Source organism: Eurypyga helias, unplaced genomic scaffold (assembly GCF_000690775.1).
Source record: "Eurypyga helias isolate BGI_N326 unplaced genomic scaffold, ASM69077v1 Scaffold48928, whole genome shotgun sequence".
Lineage (NCBI taxonomy): Eukaryota > Metazoa > Chordata > Aves > Eurypygiformes > Eurypygidae > Eurypyga > Eurypyga helias.
This window is the reverse complement of record NW_010269761.1, coordinates 1-23,538: the sequence shown is the minus strand read 5'-3', so window position 1 is coordinate 23,538 and position 23,538 is coordinate 1. Positions and strand designations below refer to the sequence as shown.

Genomic DNA, 23,538 nt, shown 5'->3' with positions numbered 1-23,538 from the left:
CCCAAATATCTCTCTGGCTGCTACACTGAAAATCTTGCTGCAATCAAAATATCTTCCCTCAATATAATTTTGTTTTCTCTTTTGTAACTGCATTATAAAAATGTGAGTTATGCATGAAGAAGTCACAAAGTGGCATATATATATATATGCAGATTTATAAATGCTATTTATTTAATATTTCACCAATTCAAATATACTTGATGAAAATGAAAACCTCACTATGCTATAGAGCTGTACGCACTAAAAAATTTAAGATGCAATTATAAGAATTTCAGCAGTGTAAACACCAGGACAAGTTAACCCTATAACAAGAGGAAAGACCAAAAAGATATTCCTCCATTTTTTATCAAATACCCTCAAATTCTAAATGCTAATAAGAAAAAACAATATGTTTTTCTATTCAACTCCACACTACTCCTTACGTATTTTTGTACAAAAGCAGTTGCAACCTGAGTGACTCAGATGTGGAATTCAGCATCCAAGTGGCAAAGTCAGAGAACCTCTCCCACAGCAGGTCTGCAACTATTTAATGATTTACAGTAAAATCTACCACTCTAATTTCAACCTGAGAAGGACCAGGCAGTCAGTGTAGGCAATGGACCTCCTAACACACTTTGGAGATAGGCTGTTTAAAAAGATGATGGAATTCTGCACCAAGTCTTGTCTTCCAAAGGACCTGAGATGGAGCAGCGCTTTGGATTTCACGGAAGTGGCTACCCCATAGATGATCACGGCTCAGCTGACATTGACAAGTGTGGAGAGGTAGAAGAGGATTCATACATCCAAACAGTTGGTGGTAACAACCCCACATTTGCACTGCCCTCACTGCATTTTTATTCAGGCTTGCTGCAGTGTCTTCCCATGGACTAAATGTTCTTTAATAATAGAAGTCCATTTCAGACATTCCTAGAGTACATCTTTCAGGATCACCCCAAAGAGTCAAGTTTATATGCTCTAAGACTACTGTGTAACATGGATTAAAACACGGCAATAAGATTGGATAAACAACTAGAACAACTGGAGATGGACTCCAAAAGTATTTTCCTGATCCAAACAACTGCAACACTAATGCTAACACAGATGTAACTAACGGTGAAATTGCCAATAGCAAAGCCCACATGTGAAAGAGAAGATTGGCCTTGGAGACACATAAGAATGAGAAAAGGTGCCATTTTGATTCTACCTAACTGTAGAGAGGGTGTCTGTCTAATAAATGAGGGAATTTCATAAGTAGCTATGAAAAAAATCAGATGTAATTTGATCCTGATGGAGTACTAGAAAAGACGTTGGAATTAAGTTATTATTTTCTATCTTATTTTTAGGTTCTATAATTATACTCCTAAATATACTTATACTACTTCTTAAGTTGTGACAGAGATTTTTTTCTTCTGTAGGTCATAATAATAGTCCCTAGTGCAAAAATGAGTCTTATTTCTCCTCCAAAGGGACCATAAAATTTCGTTTTCAATGGAAAAGAGAAGAACAGAGATTATCCCCCTTTCCTTCAGCTTACTGAAGGTAATAATACCAACAAAAATTAATTGTGAATGTGACTGTATTTCCTCTATGGAATGAGGGAATCATCTCAGATAAATTTAATCTTTCATGGCCTGCACATGAACAATTACTGCCTGAAAATAATTGTATGTGTCAGATGCTCTAAAAGGTTTGCAAGGTTCCTTTTTTTTTTACAATTCTGCAAGAAGTTTTACAGACTGAATTAAAAGGGTGCATGAGATTTAATAGACTGTTAGGTAAAAATATTCTAAAGACTATTTTTTATAGCTTCATGCTCACACTTTAATTATACATTCCATTCCAGTGTGAGAAGTCCGGACGGGGATGTTAAAGACTGTCTATAACTGAAACTCATTTTGTTTCAATAGAAAATAAGGTTCTGATTCAATAAACTCTGTTCTATGCAATTTTATATATGTGGATTTTCCCAGTTAACTCACAAGGATAATGAGTGCATTTATGTCCTCTAGTTCTCTGCCTGGGTAAGGAGCACTACATTTAGCTCCATAAATAAGTTAATTGTCTGAATGCAAAAATATATATTCCTAATCCAGGGAAGCAGAATTCATTAACTCATAACATATAAAGAGTGGAAAGTAGTGGTGATGCAATGGCAAAAGTAATCTGGGATGTTTCCAAGCAGACTTCGAAGTCTGCATGCTGATCAGCTTTCCAAGTCAGTAGTTAACATAATAGTTAGCAAGGAAATAAGTGAATGTGCCTTTAGTATTTAAAGTGGTGGTCTGTGCTTAGCAGAAACATCTCACCTTGTATAGACAATCTTGTGACAATCTTCCTAGGACAACTCTGATGTACAGGGCAGTGCTGGAAGCCAGAACTCTGCACAGGGGATGGGAAAGCAAGGGCCCATAGCAGAACCCACCTGATGATTGTGTCACATGAAGCCATTTAAAATAACTCATGAGAGACTATAAAAAATTAAAATGTGCTTAGAAGTGGTTCTTGTCATATGAGAAGTTTAAAAACCACTTGTACAGACCGAGTAACTGGATAACAAAGGGAAAAACAGATATCGTTTACTATGCAGATCTTTTGTTTCCCTCACAGTCCAGAAGAGATGCAAATATCCAAATATTGTACACCCAGAAAACAGCAGGGGTTTGCCCCTATCATCAATCATGAGTATAAATCAGGCTACCTGAGATTAGCACTGGTACAGGAATGGAATTTATGTTTCACAGTTACACAATTAAGCCTGTCAAAAGCTTTTTCTGTAAATGTTAATACATAGTGACAGATGACTAAAATGAAGGTATTTTGGAGTGCTCCAACTGCCTGAAGTCTTACATCACTGCCACACTATACTCACAACTGCAAGTGTATGTTACTTGTTTGCTCAAAGGGATGAGTTGTTGTTTTAGCACTGTTATTTGCTTCATAAGATTTCTCAGTGATTTTCACTGTAGCTTTATTTGTACATGGCTTTCAGTGGGGCATATTCAAGGTAATTTGGGTTTCAAATAAGTTTCAGTTCTGAAGGGATGTCTAAGCCAGGTTTGGTTTGTTGTGGGGTTTTTTAAATCTTTGACTGTAGACTACACTGAAAAACAAGATACACATCTAGTCTCACAATAATTATGTTGTTCTGTGTTTTTTAAAATGTATTTCTTGTTTTTAAAGGTGCCCAAGCAAATTGAATCAACTGGTTAGTCAATGGTGAAATGACACATTCTTTAACTCAGTAAACATTCAAAACCATCCTTGCAGAGGTTCACTGGAGCAGCAAGACTATTTATTTATTCGTTTAGATTTGAACCAGACTTAACTCATATCCTAGACAGCACACATATATTAGGAAAAAACAAACAAACAAAAAAACCCCCCAAAAATCTACACAAACTTTGAAGATCTTAGGAAATGAATGCCATTATTACAAAAACAGTAATGAAGTTTGAATCTACTGGCTGTTGTGATAAAATCTTCTCCTAAGCGATTAACAAATTAATTGTGGTTCATCCCTTAAAGTACCCTCATCTCTTTACTTACAAATTCTTTTTTGCTGCATGTACTTTTGTTTCACCCTTGTTTCAGTGTCAAGATTTCTGCCTTATTATGAAACAAAGTTGATTCCAAGAAGCTTTTATATTCCTCTCATCCAATGTGATACTTTCCTGTAAGGCCCAACTTTCATTTCCCAGGTGCCTTACATACCCTTATCATCAGAACAGCTTTCCTGATGTCACGAACTCCATCATAAACCAAGCGGGAGGCATCTATGAACTCATTCTCTTCAAATGGCTGTGGGACATTTGCACTCAAAGCTTCAATGGCAACTTCAACTTGTTCAGCAAAACGTGGCATAACTAGATTAAATAAAATGAAAGGCAGTAAGATTAGACATTTTCTTTCATGAACATTTTCCCCCTGCCCTTGGGCATAAATACTTTGCAGTAGACATGGTACATACTGTTGTTACAATTTCAAGACCCAGGAAGGCTCATGGCATGGGTTTGTACCAATTCTATACATGCAGAGCTCTGGCACACTTTCTGACAGGATGAAAATAGCCATCTTCATATTATCTCCTCCAACTGCACAACAAAGAATGTAATACTTCCTTTAAAAAATGTGATTTACTAACTTATAAAAGTCTGCAAGCTATCTGACTTATCAGTAAATTACATTTAAAACCTTAGAACTTGGAATGAACACAGTATGTATTTAAACCAAATGATCAAAGCAAAATGCAGCCATTATGCCTACTAATTTAGATAACTAAATGCAGTCTAGCTCATATTGAATAATAATAATTGTGTAAGAGACAAAACATGTTTGGAATGCAAAATCTAGGAAATTACTTCTATGAAGATACATAAACAGACATTGTTCCTTCACTATCATCATGTATATAACATAAAAAATACCATGCTAATGGTATTATAAACTGTTATGTCCTTTATGAATACATATCTTAAAGCAATTATTTACTTATGTAAATAGTTTAAAGACATTCCTTGAAGTAACTAGAGGCTTCAGATTTTATATAGGATTCTTTTGAAAGTATAATCATTTTCTACATATGCCATGTGCAGAAAGATCAATGTTCCCCAAATCAGTCCTCTAACAACTTAAATCCAAATCCTACGAACAGGAGCATGAACACCAGGTGCCACTAATAATAATGCACCTATACTTTCTTACTTAGTTACCCCTGTTCTTCAGCATTTTAACATTAATATTGGAGGACTGGGCTCTCATATACCATAAGACAAATAGAATCAATGCTTCATTAGAAACCAGGGTACAAAATCCACTGGGATTAATTCTTACAAATTTAAGGAACCTGAGTTAAGCTTAAGATTGATAGATAGATATTGTATTTACATATTTTTTGTTATTTGCCTCCTTCTAGCACCCAGGTGTCCAAATAATGTACCATTGGTTTTATTAATTTGGCACTAAAATTTGAAGAACAGGAAAAGATGTTTTCTAAATCAGACAGATTGGGGTTTTTTTTGTTATAATATTATCATTCTTTATCATCTTTTCCCTAGATGATATTTTTAAAACACTTCTTGGTAGTCTGACGAATACACAGAGTAATTCCCAATGTCATTTTCATCAAGAGCAGTGATAATCTTTCTAGGAAATAAACTGTCACTGAGGCAGGAAACCACATTTTTTTCTTGACTTAATGTTCTTAAATATATCTTACACCTAATAAAAACTATGTTCTATGCATCTTACTTAGTATCTGATTTTAAGTAAGAACACACAAAAAAATATTCAAGAATAGTTTACATTTTGAAGAACAACTGGCAGCAACTATGAGCTCAACCTTTCTGTTTCTGGAATTGAAGTAACACTGGATGTTAAAGGGGAACCCTTTAACAGATATTGTACATTATGCACATAATGTGCCATAACTGCTTGGTATATGTTGGAGAAAACAGGAAAAAGTGATGGCAACAATAGACTCAAAAATGTAAACATTCACAAAACATTGCTAGGTAGAAGGGAAACATTTTAAGTAGAAAAGGAGTTTGAAGCTTTGGAGACAGTGTTAATAAATGCATATATCAAATTATCTTAATGGAACACTTGAAAATATAGTAGGAGACTAGTACGATTACATAAGGAAGTCTGTAGACTGGCAGTCAAGAAGCAATCATTAAAAATACAATGAAAACAGGTTAACGTATAGAATAATAAAAAAAATATTTAGGGTCATAGGGATAAACCAAGTAAACCTAAAGATGCAAAAATGGCAACAGAAAGGAAGGCAAAGAACTGTAATGTTTAGGGTCCTTAAATTTCTATCTAGAATTTCCTAAACAGCAGAAGCGGTCAGGTATTTATCATAACTAAATGCAACAGAACTGTATTAGAAAAGGGCAGTTTGGAGAATATCTACATAAACATAAATGAATGTATCTCTTAAATATGGCTAAAGTTAACAGAGCATAGTAAAATTTACCTTGCAGTTCTTAGAAAAATAATCAAAGCAATTTCTGAACTAGCTTTGAAGAAGCAAGAAAAACAATAACAGTGAAAGTTCCAGGGATTTAGAAAAAGAAGAAAAAGCAAATAACTATTTTTATAAAGGTAGAGAAGAGAGAAGTATAGGATATTCTGACAGCCTAATTTCAGTACCCAGAATGAAAATGAAACATGATGTAAAACAATTAATGTTTAATTGTCTTGTAAATAATGTGCAGATGTCAGAGAGGCAACAGATTTGTTAAAATAGGTTGCATCAGGCTATTACAATATTTTTCCTGAAAGGGCAGCTAACTACTAGGTTGGAGGAAGCACTTGACTTTGGTTAAGCTTTTTGACATGGCCAAGCATGACACTCTTAGAAGCAAAACAAGGGAAATGCAAATTGAATTTCTGTAAGATGGACACGTAACTCATGAGAAAAAGCATCTCAAGGAATAATTACCAGTGGTACATTGTTAAACCAGAAAGACAAGTCAAATGGATTTTTGCAATGTGTCTAACAATTTGATGTTATTGTAAAAAATGGCAAAGGTCAATCTAGAATGATTACAACTCATAAAAAAAGACCTGAGACAAGATGCTGTGAAGTTGCACAGTAAGGCCCTAGTTGGAGTACTACGCCTGCTTTTTAAGTGCTCGACTGAGATTATTGTACCATGTGTACAAGAAAGAAGGTGACACGTTTTTAAAAAAAAAGCAACCATATTTTGTGGTTGTATCCTGACATATATTTCTATATTTTGGTAACATAACTTAGTCCAAATAACATGCATGCTTCTATACTCTTATCTAGAAGATATCTGAATCATGTTTAAAACATTCAAATAAAGGAATTTCTACCAACTCCTCAAGGAAGTTGTTCATAGCCTGATACAGTTCACTTCTTGGATGTTTTTCTCAAGAAAAAGAACATAAAGATTCTTACTTTTGTTGACCATTGCAATTAATTTCTCTTCTTGCAATATATATTATAATTTAAATATAGACCTAAACTTTTTATTTGGGCTACAATTATTGATTTCCTTTTTTTTTATGTGACCTATGAATATGAAAGCACACAGCAAAAGTGGGCAGGGATATATGCAGTATTTGTTATACGAGTCTGGTCACAAGCAGACCCTCTAAATCTGTAGTTTTAGGCACAGAGATCTACAAGGGACACACAGAAGTGAAACCAGAACTGCCCCCAGTGTCACGGAAATAGTTAAAGTATTTAATAGGCAGCTATAGGATCTTTGTTCAGCACCAGATCCTGCAAAATGTGCTACAATAAGAATCACTCCTCACCAGAAATAAACATTTAATTTCTGAGAAATGTTTTAAACCCACACATTACTTCACTAAAACAATGTTATTGGACTAAGAAACAGTTTGCTTGAAATGGATATACAAGAGGAACAAGTATGTAGAGATCAAAGAAGGGCTCAATTGTCAAAGGATGACGGACTCTCCAATATTTTTCTATATTCTCTCTGTATGAGATTTTTCCCCCTTCTACCTAAATTTTGAACTCCTTAATTTCAGCCAATGAAACCTTACATTAATAATCTTTCACATTAAAGTCCCACAGGTCATTTTTCTCAGTATGCCACCAGGAAGATGTCAGCAGTCATGACTCCATTCATTCAAGCAGCAGTAGGAATAGATTCATAAAGCATCAGGCCATGGGGAGGAGAAGGAAAGTTAAATTTTGGTTGTTTTGATGAACATGAGGTACTCATTTTTGAGCACATATATTAACATGGGGACTTCCCATTGGGTGTGAAAAGTTATTTTCACCTCACAGTCAGTGGGGCTACAGTTTAGTTCTTAGTTTACATTTCAACATTTGAACATTATCTACTGTTTCAAAATGGAAATAGCTATTAAATTATACTGTGAATTGCTTGCTTGTCAATTTCATTTTTACGTCAGTGCTCATTTTTGATTAGACAAGCAAGAAAAAACATCTTAAACTAACGAGATGCTATTACTTTTAGTTTCTCTAAGCATATGTTGCCATTCATGTTTTTGTAAATTAAGAACTGTATTATTCTCCAGTTAAGGTTATTGGACCACACTTGAGGAGCTCCATGACAGTGATGTAAAGAGAAATACCTAACTCAGTTCCACCCACAAAACCTCCATGCTTTTATTTCCATCATTTACTGTACAAAGAGGATATTCATATGCTGATAGTGAAATACCTACAAGTAACATTCAGGCCAAGGCATAAACACTGTACCTGGATTTAACATTTGTAAATGTATTAGATAGAGGATGATTCATTTATTATGTACAGGGATGTTGGCTATGGATTTCAGAATCAGAAGCAAATCAATAGTTTGAGGCAAAAATTAAATAGTGGTTTCTTAGTTTGAGCTGTGGTCTTGAAAACAGTTATGAACACACTTAGACTGAAAAATGTGATCCATTAACATCTCTGTCTAACTATGTGAATTAATTAGGCACCTGCACAAATGTTGACAGAATCAGGTCCCAAGTTAATAGCAACACTTCTAATTTACCGTCTTTGTCATTCTAACAAATAAAGATTTTAAAGCATTTCAGTAGATGAATTTTCAATGGCACTGAATGTAAGATCACTGCCAAAAAAATCTAGGCTGAACTGCTGCTGTAGAAAACCTAGGAAAAAAACAAGTTAAAATTAGATCCATTTCATCAATTGACAAATCTATTTATTTATTATTATCAGCATAATAGAAAACTAGCACATCACCATGGGTGAATCCATGCCTTCATACAACCTCTATTTTCTTGTGAACCACCCTGCTCTACATAGAATCTATTTCCTCTGCGGCTTTTCTTGTTTTTCTTCTACCCCACCTATATCTTCTACATATTAAAATTATCAATTCATTATCAATTTTTGTGTAAATATATTATCTATTGACTTTCTTTTCCTGTGGTAATCAGTTTGTACTGCAATGTTTGTACTTAAAAAGATAGCTGCAAATTTTGTTTAGTGATATGGGAACAATAAGATCACGGATAGACATGGAAAAGTTAAGTTATGTAATAACGTTATTGACATTAAAAAAATAAAAATATTTGGGCTTTATTGTTTATAGCACTAGAATACAAAGTTTCATTACACAGAAGAATTAATGAATTAGCCTAGCTAATTGTATGCGGTTTTATGGCCTTATTATTTAGGAACTTGAATTCCTCACAAACTTCACTAGATATGAATGTTCAGTAACCTAGAAAGGGAGAATTAGGCACAAAAAAAAAGCAATAAAGGTCAAGGTTCATCCTGGTGCATGGGTTTCTAATTCTTAGTGTCATCAGTTGGAGTTTGGAACCTTGGTCTGGCTTCATCTTACTTCCTACATCTGAAAGTTATAAATCTGGCTTTCCCTGTACCAAATGGAAAGAAATAGATGTTTCCATTAGACAATTAATCACACCTATTTTAAGAAAGCAGTTGAAGTTAGCTGAATCAAATTCTAATATTCCTCTGCCCATTGAATAGAGAGATGGGAAAGATTACTGGCTTTGAACAGATGTCTGCTTTGGACAACCAAGTTTAGACATAAGTAAATCCTATTCTTGCAGTAAATCCTAGAACACTCTTGGCTCTAAATCAGAAGGATGGCCAGGAGGGTAGTGGCTCAGCAAGAAGTGGCTACTTTCCATCCAAACTTCACTGAACTGATGGGTTCCCAGAGGTCTCAACTTTGAAGTATTTTTTCTAGCCAGAAGACTATTTTTGAATGGCATCAGCAGACCTAATTCTTAGAGCTTCACTTTAAAGAGACAAGAACCTACTCAACTCTTTCTAGTATCCAGGTGCCTAGATCTAAGGGAATCACCCTTCTCAAAGACCAGAGGTTGTTTTCTGGAGCTAGATTGTCCTCAGACAAACCAGATGCTTGAGCTTGAGAGAAAAGACTCATCACAAATACCCCATCATGTTCAGCTTTACTCTCTGACTAGCTCTTGGTAGGTCTGAATTCATTTAAGAATTTGTAGTTGTCCTTTAGATATTTGATTTTCCCTATGCCATGTTCATAGAGGCTAGACAAATAATTCTAGGTGCCAATCACCTGGTCAAAGTAGCCCTTACGTGGCTGTAAAAATCTGGAGCAATCTGGGTAAGATGATTCAAGAATGACATGGCAGTCTAAAGGTTTGGACTGCTCCACTGCTAACAGCTGAAGGAAGTTTCCTTGAAAATTTCCTGCAGAGAATCTGCGCTTCTGCTAAACATCATAGTTGCATATGTCACATAAATCAACAAAATTATCTAGTATGATTGGCGGTATTGTAAGCTAAGGGTTATCAGGGGAGACTGATAAGGCAAAAATCCATGAAAGATCCACTAAATTAAATAATGCTCTGTTACAACTACAGCACAGCAGTTATGCAAATTTAAGAGGTTTTATTACAGGAAATCCAGAAAACTATAGCTTAAAATTCAGAGTTTTGAATTCAATTTCTTCTAGGGGTTGTTTGGGTTTTTGTTTGTTTGTTTGTTTTAATATTTATTAGCTCATTATTTTACTTAATTGAGGGAAGAATGAAGTCTATTACTGGGAAGTTTAAGTATTTTAAACAGGTATTTAAAAACTATTCCTACTGGATATCTGATGTATGCTGTCGAAGACAGCACAGTTTCTCAGTTTAGTCTGAAGGACGAATGAGAAATCAAACATGACACCTTATTCAGCTTGATATGTTTGTCAAAGTCTGTTTCTAGAAAACCTTCAAATTCCATATCAGAATATTCTAAGTACTTCATTAAATGTTTTTTAAATGCTGGCTTCATATAATAATTTACAACATTTCAGTCATGATTATTATGTTGCTAATTAAAAATGAAAAGTTCTATAAAGCTCTACTTAAACAATATATAACATTATTATACCGATCGGTTTTACAAGAAACGGATTTGCTTTAAATATTTTGTTGCTTGGGCTGATGTATGCTTTCACCTATGTATCTTTGTAATGCACATTGTGCACAGATATATGATACATACATATATGTATATTAATTCTGATTTTGTGGTAATAGATGAAGAAATATAATTATGTCTGTTTTTACATCACTGGATTGGGTTTTCAGAGTGTTGTCATTCTGTGGTCAGAGAAGCAGTCACTCACTTCTAGTATGGCTACTCATCAGTGAAAATGTGAATCCTTATCAGTTCTGCATACTAAACCCTATGTGTCTCACAGTGGTCATAAAGGGAAGAGGAAAAGAAGAATTAGGGCAAAAATTTCAACATGCTGGTTTAAGTTCTATGGCACAGAAAAGGATGAAACAGCTTGTGTCTGAAACACACGACCATATTTTCTTTTCTTGCTATTTACCAATTCACTTTTACCCCAGTGAAATGGTTAAAAGATAAACATAAAATACCCTACAGCATTTTGCAGTAAACACAAGACTTTCAGGAAGAATCAGCCTTCATTGCCAGTACACTGCATTGCCGGTTTAGTCACGGACCGTAAAACCAGTGTTTCAGGGTAACTTGAATTTATGGCCAAATCCCGACCCTTTGGCCCATATATGTTAAGTAAGTCGTCTGGCACTTCACAAAAGGCTCCTACTTTATCTATGGGTATATGCAACTATGCAGTATGGACATGGTAATGTAACACTTCCAGGAAATGTTGGATTTGCTTAGGTACAGTACAGGTGAACTGTATATTATAGAAATTAATGGGCTGTCTGGAGTTACGTTACCATTGTCAGATATGGACACACAGAAAAAAAAAACTCCACACAAATGAAACTTCAAACTTTGTCCTAATTGAATTGTTACTAATAAAAAGATAAAATGTCAAAGCAGAACTAAGGTAAGAGGTGTCTGCAGGGAAATGCCTCGTGGCCAGCATAGTAGGCAGTCATCACAAAACATACAAAGAAGGATAACAAATGATGGCTGCAGGGACATATGTGTCTCACCAATTCAGCTGTCTCATTCTCCTGCCTACTTGTGCAAATAGAGACTACCTACCGTGAGTACCCCCAAAATATTGTTACTACTAAATAGAACTCCCTTCTGGTTAATAATTCAAATAAAAGCTAGCTGCCGCTCATCAAAAAATCCCCACAAGAAAATGGTTGGATGTTGTTGGACAAAAAATGGCTTATATAACACAAGCAAAACAATCTTTAGTTATAACCTTGTGTATATCTGTTCGTAGGTGTGTGTAGGCAAGGGGATGCAAGGAATGCCAATGTTTTTATTTTAAAAGATTACTGTATACTTCACACATATTCACAAAACATTCTGCTGGAGCTAGTCAATAATAACTGTATTTTTTTGCCTCTATTTTCTAGACTTCATATAAATATATTTTCTACCTCCACAACCACCCCCCTTACTTTAGAAAATGGCTCTTAAGAACACAAGATGTTTCTGAGAAAAGATTTGAACAGAGACTAAATAATAATGGCCCATGAAAATGGGCACTTCTATTATATTAACCAACTTTTCATTATCCAAGGTGTCTGGTTCATCCAAAATAGATAATCCTGGTCTTTTTAAACCCTCCTAGAGCTAATTTGCTTCCAAATCCCTGTATTTCTTTAATTTTGTTATCCTTGTATCTTTAACTTCTTCCATTTCTGGAAGATCTTTAAACTGTCAAGATCAAAGCTGAGGCAACTACTTGGGGAATTCACTGAATATCCCCCTTAAAGTACAGGCTAAATTCTTAAACACTGATTTGAGGGCTGTTGTGCATAGAAAAGGTATCGTTACCCATAATAATGCCATATTTTTTCTGAGAGGATGAATTAGCTCACAGCCTTCCTGTCAGTGTAGATAATACAGTTTAAATTGTTCCATTTACCTAGAGAAATGAAATAAAATTATCTTTAATTGTCATCTTTCTGATAAGTAAACTCCCCTACTCTCACCATCCAAACCAGCATTTTCTATTTGGCAAATTTTGCTTCTGTCTAATCACCTGTTAATTAATACATTGTACAACACCAACCACAGTGCTGACCCCTGAGGCATCACAGGATTTATCTTTCTGCCTGCTGAGAAATGGTCATTTAAGCTTTGCTTGTGCCTTGTAACAAGTTCTTAATCCATCAAAGGCCTTAACATTCACTCTATGGCTAATTTTCCAAACAGCTGTGTGTGCAGGACTTCATGAAAAGCCTTTGAAAATCTAAATCAATTATGTTACGTTCTCCTTTAGTACTACGTTCTACCTTTAAATTCTAAAACTGGAGGGAAAAAAGAAATAGTGATTAAGCTTTTAGACACCATGTTGATTTATTCATCTTTTATGTGTTGCACTTAATTGATTTAGGACATATATTGCATGATTTCTTACTGTATTCCTCTGCATATCAAAGGCTGTCTTTCTGATTAAAAATTTTTTTGATCAAATCAAGTAATGGTGGAACATAATGTTGGGTATTCTCTGGTCCTTTTGTAAACTACCTTTTTTTAATAATTCATTAGATGTGTTTTCTGGTGATACCTTGTCCTTTAGATTTCAGTTGAGCAAAACTTTAAAGAAAATGCTACAGTGTTTTGCAGAATAAAAGCCATAATTTCATCAAAACCCATGGATAAACTATCTCATGTTCTCAGGATGATGGTACCCATAAATTGTGCTATAACTACCTGAAATGCTCAGAAAACATGAATTTAACATAATTTATTTTTTTAAATAGACTCCATTTTTCAATTTTCATCTCTTCCTCAGATATAATGTGGGGTTTTTTTTTTTTTTTTTTAGTTACAGCTATGCTTAAATTAATCTTCTTGCTTCTACATTTTGTTTCCCTTCATATCACGGCTGAAAAATCCATCTTTACCACATTTTAGTATTAGCTTTGATAATATGATTGAGCTGAGTTTTCCTAGTGGTAAATATCTTTAAAATTTGTCCTACTCACACTGATAAAACTCTAGCAGGCTTATTGTTGAATTGTCAGTAGTGGTGATTTTGAACTTTAGGCCATTCTGATAAAGAAAACATAAAAATATTGAATCAAAACAGAAGTCAGAGAGTGACCTACTTAAAATCAGCTAGTTACAAAGTTTCTAGGGTATTTAAAATACATGCTAAAAGCTGAAATTCTAATTTCTGTTCTGAATCAGATGATTTCAAATTTCTAATGTCCTTCTAAGGAATGAGTAGCCCAAGAACTCTGGTACTGGCTCTGTCAGGATGGTTTCCAGACATCACAATGCAATGCCAATGGAAGGAAAAACAAAGCAAAACAAAACCAAAACAAAAAACCCCAAACCCCAACAAAAACCAAACCTGAAACTTTTTACAGTCCTTCCCAGACAGTTCTGGTCCCGTTTTTTCTGCTTTTTCTCCTTAATTTCCCATTCACTTCCTTACATTAAGACCCTGCAAACTCTACTCTAGTCCTAATTTAATTTCAACCCTCTGACCTTTAAAGAATGTCACAGCTTTTGCTGCTCCCTGCATCTCAGAAATCTTGAAAAATAATATTCAACTACGTTGCCTGTTACTTGATTTCTTTCTACGGATAATTCTTTCTACCTGTTTATAAACTCATACTTCTTCCCTTCAGTTGTTACAGCTTCTTAAGCAATTGTTGAGTAGACTTCACCCACCTCCTTATTAAAGTTTATGTGAGATTATCAGCTGGCCTCGATTACTGCTAGGACAAGATGCTGTGTAGTATGAAATATCTCAATATTCAAGAAGAAATTATGTTCTCTGTTTTCTATTCCCTTCCATTGCCTTTTGCTTTTTTCCTTGCCTTTCCTTTCTCCTCTCTTTTCCTTTCCACACTTTCCTCCTTCCTTTTTTAGTGGACTATCTATACTAGAATAGTTTCACTGTTCTCTACAAATGCTGAACACCAATATAACATTTATAGGAGCCATCAGTGTGGCCCTGCCTACTGATCCATGGGCTGTGTCTGACCCTGGTTCCTCTCACTGGGATTGATCCTGTCTCCCATCTATGGGCTGACACCCCAGCCTGGCCTCAGGCCATCCCTGTGCCCATGGAGGTGCCTGATGCCCTGAGCTGGGGCTGCCCCCAGGGAGAGCCTGGACCTGGCTCTTTAGGAAACCAAGTTAACCATAGTAAAACTTCATTGTGCCCAAAAAAGCAACCAAAAAATACGAAACCTGCTCTGGTTTACTCCTGCACACAATTAACACCCACTAAAACTATGAGTTTTGTGTTTGCTCCCAGCAAGAACTGTAGATTCTGTGGTTTTATAGTTTTCATCTTAGATTTCTAAGAAGTGAGAATCAAGTATTTATTTTGCTTTTAAAGGAAAACAAAAGTATGTAATTTAAAAAAGACATTAACCAATACGCCACTCCCTAATACTGCTGTCAGAGATAAGAATCTATCCTCTATCAAGTACTTGGCTATAAAGACACTGGGTTAGTCAAGTGCTGGCAAGAAAGAACTAAAACACTAAAAAAACCTCACCCTGTATATTCCTAAGGCTGTAAATTAAATCAGCAAACAAATAAAACTTCAAGGTGAAACCAGTTACTGAAGTAAGGTTTGCATAGTTACAATTTCTTAGAACCTACCAATATTACTTTCATTAATCTTCTGTCCCCTAAAATAAAAAATAAGCAAGATGTTTCTCTTTCCAAAACAGTGTATCCGTATTTCTGCTCTGTGGATCAAACCCAGTACTCATATAACAATGTGAAATCCCTGGAAAAAGATGCTTAACAGAGACTTTCCTTTCCTGGGCTGATAGTAAATAATAAGAGAAAGGTAATGTGCTAATTTCTTTTCACTGTAATTTAACTAAATTATTCCAAGCTTTCAAAAGCACTTCATTTAAAAGTAAAGGTGAATTAAAAAAAGGGAGTAATAAAAATGAAAATGGTAAGGTGTTCATCAATGTCTTTCTCTCAGAGATTTTTCTATACACATCTGTCTCTGAAGCTTGACTGAATAAAGCACACTCATGATTCTTCAGTGTTTGGTAAAATATGTGCAGGATCTCAAAGTGATGAATAGAATTAATATATAAATATATGCATGTACTCATAGATACCCATATCTCTATGTCCATAGATACACTGATGCATATGTAGACAGAGACCAGTTCTGGGGAGAGGGAAGAGTATAAGCAAGCAGGGCACAGAACGGTGTAGGGTTGTCTAAATACCACTTTCACCACTTTATTCTAGGGTGACGAAATAAGTCAGTAAATTCTGCTTTTTTTAATAAACAATCATAGAGAAATAATAATCAAGGCCTTTGTAAAGGGCTTGAAAAGCTGCAGATAGAAACTGCGCTGTAATATTAATAATCCACATTCGCATCAGGCATAAACTGTTTCAGCTTCATTGGCTCCATTGAATTTGGGTCCATTCCATCTTCTAAACTTCTGTTGCACAATTTGTACATGAAGTACAGTTCTTAATGCTGAAAATATGATTTATTTACTTTTTTTATTACTCATAAATTTACTTACATTTTACAAAATACAGGAAAATTAGTAACTTTTACTTTGAGGAACAGGGACTCAGTCTTAAGTATTGAATCTCAGCATTAACACGTTGATGTTGACAAGATGCACTCAGTCCAGAGCTTCTAGCCCTTAGTCTTAATTCAAATTATATCTGTTGAAAAACTATTAATAAAAAATTGTACAGAACATTTAGGTCAGCATTTTAGCTGAATAAAAAGTTTGAAGATATATTTTTTTCTGATTAACAAAGAAATCTTAGTGATAGGAATAATTCTTCAAAATCTCTTATTTGTCAAAAGGAGACTTTAACACAAGAATGCAACAAAATATTTTACCATATCAAACTAAACAGTGTATTTTCTTTCTGTGAATTCATAATACTAGTTCATAGACTTCAAAAAATAATCTCAATTTACAGTACTCATTTTATTGATCTCTTATTAGGTAGTAAAATTAGGGGGACTAAGGAAAACAATTTTCAAATCTACTTTTGTTTCTCCCATCTAAAAAACATGACACACACAGAATCACTAAACTTTGAGAGGGAAAAAAAAACCCACAACAAAAAACAACCAACCAACCAAACAAAAAAACAACTCACCAAGAAGTAAAACTTTTTGCATTATCTTCAAGTTGTACAGGGGCAAAACCTGACCCTCTGGGTTCAGACGGATGTAAAGTGAACATTAACGGTGCACAAGAAATAGCTCCAAATGGGGCATGTACCATAGACTGAAAAGAATGTTACTGTCCTGACCTCTCCCCAGAAATGCCTCCCTGCAGCTGACAGGAAAGTGTCTGTGACAGTTAATGTCTACCAGTGTTGAATCATTTGTATGGCTCTACACAAGGCACAATTTTCTAGTCCTAATCCCATATCACGCACCCACACTTCTGCTATAATTTCCAATAAATCATAATGAAAAGTCAGAAAAAGAAGAAATGATTGATTTTGGTCAATGAGATTTATCTGTGCAATTAGGGCTTGAGGTTCCTTTCAGGGTTAAAAGGTAATAAGTAGGGGACAAAAACACAGTAAGAAATATTAAATCATCTCAACATTTTTTTAGCTCATTTTGTTGATTTCTGTTCTCAAAGCTGAAAAAGAGGCTGCCACAGCTACAACCAAGTTTTTGGTTTTCTATCTCATAGGGAGATACTTTTTTTCTGAATGTTACATTTGCCATATCCCAAATGGGTGCATTCTCATTTGTTCCTCCTTAAGTAACCTTGATGATTGTAAAGCCCAGATGAGCAAGTGCAGATAGATAGGGGAGGATCAGCTCAGACATTTTCAGACATCTACACTACATGCACCTATATCATAGCTGGTCACTTGTACGGTGAGTGGAGACCTAGTCCATAAAGTCAGTGAAATTCAAAGCATGATTCAACTGAAGAAATGTAGACCACTGCTTTAAGATGAGAGCACTTGATAGTACTGCCAGCACTGAACAATTCAGACGCACATAGCAACAGATAATACTGGATATAATGGATTCTAGAATGACCAGCTTAGATGTAATCACCCGCAGTTAGATGAATTCAACCCCTGCTCTGTGAAGGCAAAAACATTTTTCAAGAAGAGAGCAGTGTTCTTCCTCAGTCTATCCATCTAGCAGACATTTCTATTGTTACATAATCTACTTATTTTATGTATTCTATATATTTTATGTAATCTAGCAGACTTTTATATTTTTTCAATCAGGTAATATATTTTCAGTTCCTAAATGAAAAATTGTTTTGTTTGGAAACGCAATTTCAGTCACCAGGAAGTACATTCACTTGAACAGACCACAGAGTAATGTTTGTAATGATTTTCTGGAGACACATAATACATAATCAACTGACTCAGAAAGAACTTGAAGAAAAGGCTGCATATTATTTACTGAAATCACTGAAAATTTGATGAAGTAAACTAAGCTTGATGTGTTACTGAATCTTTTCTCTTATATGGCCCTTGTCAATATGACTTCTGCAATAGCACTGAGTAGAGAATAATAACCAACCAACCAACCAACCCAACTCATGGTCATTAATTTGTTTTTTTTGTATCTTGTTTTCAAGCACAGGTTCCCCTCTGAGTTACAGATTTCAGACACTGAACCAGAAGTTTTAAGTGACTTAATAGTGAACAATATTTGAAGAAATCTTACCAGTTTCAGAGAGCAGTTTGGTAGCTTCCAGTACCTTCTCAGTATAAACTCCAGTTTCATAGTTTTCCATCTCTGCATTAATGATATGAATAACTCTGGCTGCACGGCCTCGGATGGCACCTGCAGTTCTGTCCAGTGTATCAACATCCCCCTCTTGGAGAGCAATCACACACTTATTCACATCTTCCAGAATATGATTTTCTGGAATGCAGGACAAAAAAAAAAAAAAAAAGCTGATTTAATTTTATTCTCCCTTATAGCAAAGTATACTGAATTGGGGTAAACAGCAAACATCAATACATTAAAAAATTGATATATGTCCTTACCCATTTCTGAAAAAAAAAAAACCAGTCTGAGATATTATGCCACATAACATTAAAAACCCCAAGTGTGATATTTATATTTAAAAGTGCCTGGGCTGTCTTCTCACCTATAATGCAAGTATCAACCTGTAACTCTTTGAAAAACAGTTACATTAATTTCAAAGAACACACTGAATTTTATTATAATGAAAGTGTAATAAAAATCAGTGCAAAAAAGAAAGCAGTCAAATATTATGCAGATGCTCTAATAAACTGTTGGGCAATTTTTTGAAGATGAATTTACACATTCCTATAAACGTTTAATATATTTGGTTCATTTGTGTCTAAGTAAGATAGAAAAGAAAATAAAGCATTTTGAAAACAGCAAATGGCCTTTGTAGATAGCAGGGAGACTGTGCAGAAGCCATTTATCTCCTTTACTCTGTCTATGCCAGAGATTAAGGTGTGAATTTTTCATGACACACAGTATAATCATATGTGACTGTGCATATTTTGAAATAAGAGTTGACAACAGCGAGTCTGCAGAGATGATACAGTATCAAGTAGGTTTATTGGAATTTGGGAACTGTATTATTTTTTCTTGTCTCAGAGTCAGGCCATCTACTCTCATGTGCTGCAGTACCACAGTTTATGTAGTATTCTCACATACAGATAATCTGAAAGGATGAAGCAGATTATGACTAGCCTAGACATCATTTCCCTGTAGCCAGTACAGTTAAAAATAATTTCAATAATAAAAGTATGACTGAATTTCTTACCTGAGCTATCTCACTCTAAGAAACTCAGTGACTCTACAACTTACTTTTCTTCCACAGACACCACTAAACTGAAAATGAGATGTTTTTTGTAGTAGTAATAAATAAAACAGAATAAATGAGTTCATCAACTGTTTTTGGTGATTATCCTTGGCCACAAAAATAGAATGATACACTAATCTTCAATGTTAAAAATCCCAAGTTCAGAACATTCGAGTGTTTCAGAAATGTTTTACATGATGTTGAATTTTAAACTGTAACAATTATGAATGAAATCTGGAAGTCCCCTGAGCTGTATATCAGAGTAACTTGCAAGGCAAAATTCTTTGTTTAAAAAACTACCCATATTTTAAAAATGTTGTTTTGCTAAATTATTTTTTCACTATTTTCTCCTCATCACTGGCAGTTTCTTTATCATAGCATAGCCAAATTTTGGCCAACAAGAAGTACTTTCTGAATAGGAACAGATACTGTGATTAGAATATAAAGTAACTGATCAAAATTATTGTCAGCCTTTTTTTGGCAGCCACTTTATTAATAAAACATGCCATCAACTGTGACACTCAAAATGAAAAAGAGAAGTCATCATTTTATGAGGTATGTTTAACCAGACACCAGCCCATTTTGAATGCTTTACTGGTTTAACTTCTAAAAATAAAAGTGCTCAGGGTAAGATGAGGCTTCCAAGCTTAGAGCTAGCAGCAACAGGCTTTCTTATTTTTAATAGATAGAGATGTCTATGGACAGTGTTCGAAAATTCTAAAACCAAGAGAAATACTACTTAGCCACCACCACCTCTGCCTTGGGAACAAGTCAAGACCTTGTTAAAAAAAGGTATGATTTGAGAAAAACAGAAAAGAAAATTGTCATCCATACAAATAATTTCTGATTTTATGGATAAGAGTTCCTGGAGTGAACAAAGTCTTCAAATAACCAAATGGCTATTTAAACACATTTGCCATCTCTCTGGCTTGTGGACTGTGTCTGCAGTTTACAGCTTGATCTGCTCTTCCCTTGTAGAACTAGGTCTGTTGAAGAGTGCATGCCTCCTTCAAATCTTGAATAATAATCTAAGTGCTACCAGATTCTGAAGTACCTTTTTATTCTGAGAGCTCTTTTTCATTTTCCTGTCATGGCTTGCAGTAAACACTCTAGCAGTGATGTTGAACAGTGGAGTGTATTTATGTTAAACCAAAACATTCCCTGTAACTAATAATAGTGGGCTACAACCAAACAAAATAAAGAGGAGGACATAAAAGAGAATTAAGGATTTTTTTAAAGGATATTTTATTTTTCCTCCAAAGGTCTTCAAGTTCTTTTAGGAAATTTAGGAAACATCAAAGAAAAGAATGTAGAATGAAACAGAAAATGAAGGCCAAGTCATCTCTGGGAGTTTGCCTCTTCCGTTGACGTTAGTTTCAAATACGCTGCGCACACTTGGCACATTCTATGTCCTTATTCACAACAATGAAATTCCCCTCTTTCAAACCATAATAGCAACATGAGATTTTTGAAGCAAACAATCCAAGACATGCAGCACTTGGCAATTCTAGTATTCATTGTGTATGATTATATTATAACAGTACAGTCTGCTACAAGTTGTAGCACTTTACAAGGAGGATGGAGAAAAGACTGTGACCCAAAGAGTCAATGTCCTTCTCTTCTCCAGCCCTCTTTATGTAAGGACTGAGATACTTTGTTTTTGTAGAAGAGCTTGCTTAGCCTTGTAAACCTTCCCAGCAAGGGCAGAGAAGTGCAAAGATTTGCTGCTTCTTACACTGCTTTACTACTATTTGTTTGCATTGCTACACCAGTAACTCTAGGACCCAGAAGTGTTTCCCAGCTCCCTGGAAATGTATACACTGTTTATGTCCTGACAACAAACCTAGATGGTAGGTATCTAGGTATCTAAACAGTATCTGCCTGTTTCCCTTCTTCCTAATCTCTCCAGAGCCTAGTTACCTGGTATGGATAATCAGAGGGCCAGGAATGTATGGTACATCTGCCCCACTGTTTAGACACAGCTCATCTGAGCAAAGCTACAAAATAAAGTCCATCTTTCCTCCTCTTGCCTACCACTGCACAAGGACTCTTAACAACTTTTACAAATACTGTCAGGCTGTCACAGGTTCGGAATATGCTTTTAAAAGCTGGCCAGAATTCCACTTTGTACCTGAGTTGAAACAGAGCTTCTATAGAAACAGAAACACCAATAGGATGCTATTTTCTGGGAAATGAAAAGCTAGCCATTGCTAGCAGGGATTAATTGGCATGGCTTGGTTGCTCCTACTGAGTGTAGAAGACCAGCATTCCAATAAGGACTGACTAACGGACTAATAATGCTTTAGTAACTACAGCTCTTCTATGCTCTAACCCATTACTTTAATTTAGCAGTATATTTTTAGAAAAGTGCCTTGATCCCAGTACCTGAAACAGACAGGAAATCATCCACCGAAGTGATGTCATCAACAGCTTCAGTGAGAACTCGTACTTGTTTCTCCCACTGATCTTTAAAGACATCCATGTTGTCCTGTGCTACTTTGCTCTGGGGTCTGGCAGCCAATGTGAGTGCAGCATTTATCACCTGTTATTCAAAATAATTTTTTACAAGGAATGGCAAAATCTTTTCACAAGGGAAAAAACAAATAGCCTATGGACTGTGTTAAAAATACAACATCACCCCCCATTTGATTTGCAGGTCTTAATATACAAATGTATGTTTTATAGTTTGTGGAAAGCTGGCAAAAATGACAAAGGCAAGGCTATAATCTTCATCCTAGGTTGTTTTCCCTGTCTCAGCTAATTGATGTTTTTTAATGCCAAAAGAGTTCTCAAGTGCTTTTTAACAAGAAACTTACTCACCTGTGGGCACAGACTATCAATCTGTGTTGCTGCCATACGGACTAACTTCACACCTTCTTCATTATTCGAGATTGAACAGGCCAGATTTGCAACCTGCAATGAAATCAGAAGAATAAGAATTAAGTTTTAGGCAAGCGGGCCATTTTATGCCTTTCTCTCTTCTTATTGAGCCTTGCCTAGAATGAAAGAACTGTATAAAAGAGGAGTGATACAGCAACTTCTGTGCTGGTGAACAGAAACACATGTAGATTATTTCCTTAGCAGCAAACTCAACTAGCCATTTTCATTAGATTTTTCCCAAAATCTTCCCTCACTGTCAAGTGTTTCACATCCTCCTCTATATCTTGATAATAATAATATTAACAACAAAAATAATAAGAATGAGAAGTGACAAGTGATAGGACAAGAGGAAAAGGCCTTAAATTGCATTAAGGAAGGTTTAGATTGGATATTAGGAAGAATTTCTTCACTGAAAGGGTTATCAGGCATTGGAACGGGCTGCCCAAGCAGGTGGTGGAGTCACCATCCCTGGAGGCATTTAAGACTTGTGTGGACGAGGTGCTGAAAGCCACAGTTTAGTGGTGGTATTAGCAGTGTTAGGTTTATGGTTGGACTTGATGATCTTAAAGGTTTTTTCCAACTTGAAAGATTCCAGGATTGTATTATTCGAGTCACCTGAAAAGCCATATAGAGAATGTAGAACATCCAGACAATTATCTATAAATTTTCTCTCATTTCCTTCTATTAATCATGTGTGTTATGAATAATAGTAATCAGGCTCATCCATACACTCAGAGCTTTGCAAAATGAAGATTCTTTGATATCCTAGCATACAGAGTAGTATTTTTCCACCCATAAACAAAATACTGATGCCTTCACTGATACTGGGAAGTTACATATTTCTCAAGCATCTTCATTGTTTCAGATCCTGAGGGGTTTAGGTTAATATTTTTTTTTATTCTCAGGTGGACCTATTTATTTCTATAGAAGTAAAATGTCCAGTAGAGTAAAATGCTCATTAGCAAGAGTATCATAGAATCATAGAAT

General features: G+C 35.2%; 1 protein-coding gene across 1 annotated transcript; it reads right to left on the bottom strand.

Annotated features, from left to right (window-relative positions):
• Positions 1-3,690: 3,690 nt before the first annotated feature.
• Positions 3,691-22,584, bottom strand: LOC104514494 (catenin alpha-2-like; the record flags this gene model as incomplete). Its single annotated transcript, XM_010158196.1, has 4 exons — positions 3,691-3,842; positions 18,552-18,752; positions 22,057-22,213; positions 22,492-22,584. Coding segments are annotated over 4 exons (603 nt in total), but the record flags the coding sequence as incomplete, so codon positions are not given.
• Between the last annotated feature and the right edge of the window lie 954 nt (positions 22,585-23,538).